Source organism: Phlebotomus papatasi, chromosome 1, assembly GCF_024763615.1.
Source record: "Phlebotomus papatasi isolate M1 chromosome 1, Ppap_2.1, whole genome shotgun sequence".
Taxonomy (NCBI): Eukaryota; Metazoa; Arthropoda; class Insecta; order Diptera; family Psychodidae; genus Phlebotomus; species Phlebotomus papatasi.
In genome coordinates, this window is record NC_077222.1 from 45,004,591 (window position 1) to 45,013,711 (window position 9,121).

The following is a 9,121-nucleotide window of genomic DNA, read 5'->3' on the forward strand; positions in this document are numbered from 1 at the left end:
TAGGGGTAATATAACCTTTAGCTATAAACGAAAACCAATTATGGTCGATATGTACATGAAGAATAAGTGAAAAAAAGAATATTGAGAATTAAGTATGAGCTCAAGAGCTCGTGACTTTACATACTAGGAGTGTGAGAAGGAGAGATGGAGGGTAACAATGTGTATTCCATGTGTATATTTATAAGAAAAGTATCAATTAGTAAGGAACGCAAAAATTAAGTCAAATTTAATTGTTACGTTTACCTTTGCAATTCACCATGTGAAACTGAGTGAGGGAATTGGAAACGGATTGATGGGGATCTTGGATAGCTATTAGTCGATCTCAAGAGAGCAAATTGCCTTCTGACTGCATAATTGCCAGCAGGCGGTCTTTTATTCGCCGTTTGCAGAATGCGAATTGAATTTAACGCTCCGCGATACTTAATGTTTTAAATATTTCTTTTTTTCTGTTCCTTCTTCGATATAAGAATGGAAGCTAGACAAAATGTAAAAAAAACATTTTATTTTTAAGAAGTGTTAATTAATACTATGATTTTTGCAGAATAAGCCAAAAATTCTCAGTTATGTATGTCAATTTTACGCACTTTGAGTATTAGTTAGTCTGAAGGTTAATAAAAAAAAAAAATATATATATATATATATAAAAGAAAAGAATTATCCACGAGGGGTGACTCAAAATTGGCATGAAATGATCCACACATAAGTCAGTCGTTTTTTTTTATCTAGATCATCTGTGACAATGTTCATACAAAAAATGCTGTATATGAACGGGCAGATTGAATGTGACAGATGGTTTTAAGGGAATGTTTTGAATGCTACATGAAGAAACAAGGAAGGAGCAGAACATGCTCGATGAACTATAGCAACACTAATCATTTTAATAAAGCAATTTTAGGGATATTTTCAATTCATCTAGACAAACACTATACCAAAATTTATTTACCTAATTAAAATTCATGCTCAAATGTGATTTAATTTATCAGCTGGACAATTTTTTGATTCAATATCAGCTAACATATTTAAAAACTGTGTTTTTATTCCTTATGCGCAACGCACAATAAGTGTTATTTTGTAAACATGTTTTCGAAACTGCGTATGAGAGTGAGCGAGATAACTAGATATAGATTTCGTTCATTCTCCTTTGAAATGTTCAAAATATATTTACAAAAACAAAAATTATTGTGTATGAGGCATGATTAAAATCTAGATTATCTGACTTACTTATATATGGCAGTTTCGAAAACAAGCTGACGAAACAAAATTTATTGTGTTAGAAATTATTAGTAAAAAAAAACTATAGTCAAATGATCGCATTAATTAGCAAAGGTTTTGTTTATCTCAGTAAACTTAATTTTCTCGATTTGGGTAAAACTTTAAATAGTCAACGTGGAATTACGAGCAAAATCAATAAAAGGTTCGTACTACTAATTAAACTTGATAAAGAAACAGCACATAAACAATCTTCAAAGCACTCCTGAATAGCAGTTACTAAAATTATTAAGATTTATTACTAGTTTATCAAAGTACACCTTTCAAATTTTGTATTTGATTTGCCCGGAAGTCCACATCGTTCGAAATACCAAATTTTATCTTACATAGTCTATGTGTAAGTGGAAATATTCAAACAGCAGAGAAATATGGATTAACTCTTAATGGGAATAGTGATCGAAATAGAATTGGCCATAGTTAAAACTCTTCCTGCAACTCATAGCCTGATCCTGCACATTTTCAAGAAAACAGCCAAATTGTAACAGAATATGAGAAGTTTTAACAAATTATGCATGGTAAATGGATTAATCAGAAAAAACTTGAGAATTAATTGAGGTACTCCATATTACGCTTAACAATACTTGTAAAGTCGCCCATTTAATTTAGAGCCCTAATAAAGATATCATAGTAATTCCGGGAGAGATGGGACAGGGGGAGAGATCCACCACTTCGCCTCTTTACCACACCCTACGCACGATCGCTACCTCGTTTAGTCTATGCCCTTTCCCTTTCTCACAAATATTCTAACAAAAACCCCTGAGTTAACTCTTTAAGGACGATTGAAACACCGGTGTTCAAAAATGAAATTTTTCCTACGGCCATAAAGTTGCTGTAAAAGTTAAAAAAAAAATTTTCTGACCCCCAATTTTTGACCCTCTCGTCCTTAAAAGATTGAGCTTCCTATCATTGAAATTGCCCAATAAAAATTAGTGTTCTGGGTGCCCGGAAAATGACAAAAAATTATATATCCATAAGAATACGTGTTTAAGTTAAGGAGAAACCGGACACAATAGTTTTGGCTCAACATTCTTCATAATCTTTTCAAGTAAATTTGTTTTTCTCTAAATTTCAAGTAAAACTGACTTCATACACTTCAATGGAATTCAGATCAGATGAGCGACATTTTGCAAAAAAACAAATCCTATATACAATAAAAAATTTTAAAAAAAATAACTTAGAGGTTCAATGAAACAACATTCTTGTTTAAAACCGAATGTCTCAAAATGCAACTTTTTTAGGATTAGTTTTCCAAAGGGACTATTTTCATCTAGATTTTTCTAATATTTAAGTCTTGAATATAAATTCTTCAAATGACAAACCAGTTACATTAGTTTTTATCTCGCGTCAAAAACTTGTCGGTAATTGAATATGAAAAATTTTGTCTATCTCCCCTTCTGGGACTATATCCATAGATTTTTAGGTGTTGAGTATCATTGAATACCCTATACTTTTAGAAAACTTTTACTAACTTACTGAATTGCTATCAGTGAGTCAGCTCAGCCATATTAAACAGAGCAAATCATACTTGCAAATTTCAAATAATTTAACACATATTAAATTAAAATTGATAATAATCAAGCATAAAAAACATTTTCCATCTTCCAATTTTTTAGTATTCCTTATTAAGGGCAGAATCACATTGACAATAAAATGCTCGCCGTAGCCTCACCGTATTTCGTTAATTTACGCATTTTCATTGCAATTATTACGCAAATTTTCCATTACCGTTTTACCTTATCTCATACTCGGTGACACTCAGTAGAAATAATATTAAAAAAATTGAAAAAATAAAACAAATTTCGATAAACGGTGAGCAAAAAGAGAAATTAATCGTAGAGTTTTTTGCTCACCATTTATCGTATTTTCGTTTTATTTCTTCAATTTTCTTGTATTATTTTCACCCAGTGCCCCCGAGTATGAGATAAGGTAATATAGTAATTGAAAATTTGCTTAAGAATTGCAATGAAAATGCGTAAATTAACGAAGTACGGTGAGCATTTTACTGGTCAATGTGATTCTGCCCTAAAAATACAGAATTACTATTTTAATGGAATATTTCAGCGAGAAAGAGCAAAATAAAGTAGCGAACTGTCGTTTACATAATAGTTCATCTAAGATGTCCAACCAAGCCACATGTATTTTACTGATCCGTTATTCTATTGTAAAATATATACAAAATATATTTAGCTCACTCACTCTCACACAGTATTTACAAAACAAAAATTATTGTGCGTGCGGCCGTGCATAGTGCATAGTGCCCAACGCACAATAACTTCTGTTTTGTAAACATGTTTTTGACTGAGAATAAATCAAACTTAGATATAGTTATCTTACTCACTCTTACAAGCATTTTCGAATAATTGCTTGCGAAATAAAAATTATTGTGCATTAGGCATAATGAGCATAAACACTAGGGCGTTTCAACTAGGAAAAATTTTTTTTGGCACTATTCTCACGGTGCTGTATTTGATGAGACAAGAAAGTTTTTCTTCTATGACCATATGATCAGACGCTGTTTAGAGGTGGCTGAACGACCCTCTCTGTAGAACAAATTTCTGATTTTACCGGATTTTACACTACAGAGAGGGTCGTTCAGCCACCTCTAAACAGCGTCTGATCATATGGTCGTAGAAGAAAAACTTTCTTGTCTCATCAAATACAGCACCGTGAGAATAGTGCCAAAAAAATTTTTTCCTAGTTGAAACGCCCTAATAAACACTCTTCCAGTAATGCTTCATTATTTGTTTGTTACTTTATGTACTATTTTATGAAATGTGTACGCAAGTATAGAAACTGCATTTTCAACTATTGCGGTGTGTACAATATTTTTGTTTTGTTTTGTAAATAATATTAATTTATTTCTTTTATCAGTATGGCAACACGTGCTAAATCTTAGCCGCGGTGGCGGTGTTGTATCTCCCATGTGTCTTATTGGTGGTTTCCTTCCCTTCTATTTGCCCCATTGAAAGCCATTTACCACAAAAATATTGTCTAGGCGATAAAAGATTATACAGCCTGAGTAGAATCATTTTTATCATTTGGCTTTAGAGGCTGGTCGCCAACGCTACGACGGCGGCGGACTCATGGTATGAGGGGTTATTGTCAAGACGCATGAAGGCAAATAAATACAATATAAAATTTGTTCGAAAAATATCTAGGGTAAATTGGTACAAGTTGGACCATGGTACAAGTTGGACAGGGCTTTTTTCTTGATAAATTTAGTACTTCGTATATTTTTAATGCTTTAGTTTTATAATTTGGTTCCTTGTGTTTAAAAAACAATTAGTACTGTATTTATCAAGAAAAAAATCCCTGTCCAACTTATACCGGCGAATTGTCCAACTTGTAACACTATGTCCAACTTGCGTCACTTTACCCTATGAGAGCGAGTGAAACGTCTAAAACTAGATTTCACTTTCTTGTGCTAAAATGTCCAAAAGTAAAGTTATTGTGTGTCACATAATAACTTATAACACCGCTAAGTCAAGAGTTAATCATAAACTTACAGCAGACTTTCAATAATTTGTTTATAATAAAATCAGAAAGGGAATTCTGTAACAGCATGACAATGTCATCACAAATTCTCGTAGTAAAATTCGGGAGCAGGACAACATTAAAGCTAAGTGAGCATCGAATAGCCATTGCAAAACTCTATAAAGCTAACACTTTTAGAAACTGATATGCGTCAAATTAACGATTAGTTATTCCAAATTTACAATATAAAAAGTTTAAAATTTGTCATACGACATTGTCATACAGTTACAGAATTCTCTTACAGGATACCTTTTAATTCGGGTGGCAGTTTCATTTAAAATTAGTTTGTTGACAATTTTCACGTTTGGTTATGTTAATTTTTTTTTCCTAATTCTATTTAGATTTTTCGGCATTGTCGGTTTTTCATGTAATAAAAAAAACATGAATATGTAAAAGTCAAAAGTATTATGTGTTTCCGAATGAACTATAACTCGTTGGATTTCAAATAGTTTCTGGCCTGAATTTCATCTTTATATAATAATACTAGAGAAATTTATATCCATATTGAAGCAAATTGTCTACACTTATATAGAAAAAACTGTCAACAATGGACATAAATTTGTCTAGTGTATAGTTATTGTTAATTTCTAAACAATTTTAAAAAGTGATTTATCAAAATATGCAAAATATAATTATAAGTAAAAACATAGTAAAAAGTTTGATTGTTCTGAAATTACAGCTGTTAAACCACATAATGACATCAAAATGGAAGTTTAGTCACTATCTGAAATGGTTCAAGTCCTAAATAATAAGCAGTACTATATTAAATTTAAAGACTTTAAATGCTTGATTAGTTTTATCATGTTATTAAATCACAATAGACTTAAACCTCTTAGCTAAATCTCGAGACGGCTTTAGACCTGACGACCATTTAAATTTAAACATAACACTTGTACAAGAGAAGGTCCAAAATAAAGGACTACAATATCTTTTAAAATCTGCTAAGGTTTAGAGAGCTGAGCGTTGAATGTATCGAAATAATTGATTTAATTAATCTAATGCGTGCCTCTTACTACTTACTACTTAAATATTAAGTGAGATATACGCTTATAGAATGCATACTAAAGGAATAGGGGAGACTAGGGCAAATTTGTCAATACGAAAATTTCAATATTCACTTATTTCTAAAATAAAAGAGATTGAGGCTTGAAATTTTTATTATAAATAGCCTTCATGAACCTTCTTAAACTTACAAAGTTTCAAAGGATTCGAGGAAGGATTATCTAAAATAAAAAAATAATGAAATTATGAGCCCTATTTTTGGAATATTTGGCTTACAGAGAATATCAATACTGATTAGCTCAATTTAAGCACATTTCTCGTTAAGATAGAGAAAAAATATCTTCGACAAAGTTGTTGAGGAATAAATTTCCTATAAAAATATGTCTATTTGATATTTTGAACGTTTGCGAAAGTAAAACGTCACAAATTATACGAAGACTGACTAAATTTGCCCCAGAAATTTTGAGAATCTCCACAAAATCGACTTTTAAAAAATGATTCGAAAATCACATTGCTTTCGAGATAGAGGAAAATAGTCTTCTGCAATGTTGTAGAGCAATAAATTTCCTATAAGAATATGCTCATTATAAAACGTTTAAGTTTTTTTCAGAGCTCGTGAAAGAATTAGATATGCGTTTTGACAAGTTTTGCCCCAGTCTCCCCTATTAATACCTATTCCAAATGTAAGACACAATTTGAAAATTTTAAATAGCAACCACTTTTACCCAAAAGTCCTTTACCTATTCTGTGCAAATCTTCAAATTTTCTTAGCACTTGCTTCCTATTACTGTAACTGATATCTTTAGTAAATAAATTCACTTACTTCCCGGAAAACGGTGGGGGAATATCCTGCCATGTCTACTTAGAAGCCAAGGATATAGTGGATAACTGTCTCGCGGCATATTGGGATTCGGCATATGGGCAGGATGTTGGGGCATTCCAGCACCTGGTGGAAACTGGCCAGATTGAAGAGCGGCGGCCATTTGGAACTGAGCCGCTAGGAAGTGAGGATTGTGTGCTGTGACCATTTCCGGCGAATTAAGATACGGTGGCAGGGACTTAATATCAGTCATGTTACCGGGGGCTACTGGGAAAGGTCGCACAAGACCTGCAGGGATACCAGGTACGACAATAGGGCCTTTGGTACCCGGTGGAGGTGGAGGTGGTGGACCCGGCGGTGAGGGTGATCTCGACTGTCGTCGCAAAACATGTTGCTCATGCTCAGGGGGTAGTCCAGGATGTGATGGAGAGCGGGTTTTCTCAGATCTCTCTTGACCTCCCGCAGATTCTGTGTGTCTGGTCATCCGGTGGGTATCTAAGATTGTTTGATGCGTTGGTGATGAACGCATCGTACGACTCTTCTGTTCATTTGAGGGTGGTGAACTGGCTAATCTGCGATGTACCAGATCAGACGGTGAGACACTACTAGGACTCCTTAGTTGCTGATGTGATAATTCCGTGGGATAACTACAATCACTGAGTGGGCTAAGTGGCCTCTCGGAGCCCTCGCTGTTTGGTGAAAAGTGAGCCGGTGTTTTCGTCACACCATTGCCCACAATCGAGTCTATACTGAAGCCTATTTTTGGCTTGGACGTTGGCATTGCCATAACTGATGTCGGAGCCAGAGGCATCATCTTAGGTTTCACATCAACTTATCTTCACAAATCTCGCATTTCTTCGTTCAATTAAAAACACCAATAGGTTTCAGATAAAACAGCGCTAGCGAATGTCTATTGCTTTCAATTTACACCACAACTAATTGTACTTAGTTTAGAGAAATCCAATTATTTCCTCGTAAAAATTCAAAATAATCACTGTTTAAAAGCCTTTCGTTGATGGCAAATTAAGGTTTTTGTGTGGAAACAATCACCTCACCATAACTATTTGCAAGGAGATGGCTGTTATTAATAAATTGACAGCATTAGTAAGCAATTAGTGGGATGATTATAGGTGTTGGGAGCAGCACTGAGTAATAAAACAGCACACACTACTTAACACAAGAGCACAGACTCGTTCCGTGACGCGCTTGAAACCGTTCCATGTAGGTGAAACGAACGTTGGCCGCATAATAAAAGCACTAAACCGGTGGAATGTGGCAGCAAGTTAGTGTGCCCACCGAGGGATAAATGACGAAGAGAGAAAAACTGGTTTCATATGGGCGGGGTCACAGCTTGTGCATTTGCCTTGGATTCCCCCATGAATTTGCCACATGGGGCCTCCTCTTGCACCATAGCAACGCAACTTGATTGGCCGAGGAGCTATCATTTAGGACCCCGCCCCCAGTGAACCGTGCCGCTGATTGTACCCACCAACATAAAACGTGATTATACGCCTCAGTCAATCAAGTCATTCCAATTGGTATTACTTGTATATTCTCTCTTCCTCTTACTGAGAAACTCTTGGTTCTGTAATTGACTCTATTTTTTTCACTTGCTCCCGTGCATCTTGTCTTCTTTGCACTGAGTTTCTCTCACTCTATCTCTCGTACTTAGCCACCCATTTCAGATGAAGAGCATTGCAAATTGAGCTGAAGAGGCACCGACACATGGGTAAATATACTCAATTTTCCTCGGCGCCTCATGCGCCACTAATTCGTGAAAGCTAGAGGAGGGTTGGATTTTTCCAAACACACGCGAATAATGAGAGGAACAATTATACTTTAATTATAATTGTGTTGGATTGAGGAGTTCCGGTAACTCTTGTCCGTACAGAGGAGGTTCAGATCCCTATTGGTGAGCATGTGTCAGAATGAGGGGCATCAGCTCCCCCGAATGACTATCCTGTGGTGGAATTTTCACCTCACATCACACCATCATGTGTCGTCATGAGCAATCTGGGTTCCCTTGCAGGTAGTTGTTTTTGTTCCCGATGGTGAGAGATTGATTTAACGCGATAATTGAGTTTATTTGTAAAGTAAATGTGTATTTTATAAGAACCGGTCGTCTAGATTTCTGATTAATCGAGACATTCAACAATTAATATGTGCTTCAAGTAACGAGACCATGTACTATTTGCGCTGTGCTTACACTGCACATAGAGGATTAAGAGTGAGGACCAAGAGGTGGCAGTGCTCGTTAGAGATAGAATCTACTCTAAATATAATTGGTCATCTTTCATTAAAATCACATTCGCATTTTCAACTTTCCCACCTTTTCCTCCATCATAATTCAAAAGAAGAGAAATATTTATTCAATTAGTTATATTTTAAGGTTGCATTTAGTTTGTAATAATTATCATTGAAACTAGTCAAATGGGTTTTCGAATTTGTTCAACAATATTCCACGGCTCGTAATTTTTCAATTTAAGCCACTATCCT

General features: G+C 34.8%; 1 protein-coding gene across 1 annotated transcript in view; it reads right to left on the minus strand.

Annotated features, from left to right (window-relative positions):
- Positions 1-7,891, minus strand: part of LOC129799355 (homeotic protein empty spiracles) — a 32,540-nt gene extending 24,649 nt beyond the window's left edge. The window contains exon 1 of the mRNA XM_055843171.1: positions 6,629-7,891. Within this exon, the coding sequence (XP_055699146.1) occupies positions 6,629-7,439 (811 nt within the window). The 5' untranslated portion in view covers positions 7,440-7,891. The remainder of the gene's footprint in view (positions 1-6,628) is intronic.
- Positions 7,892-9,121: the final 1,230 nt, after the last annotated feature.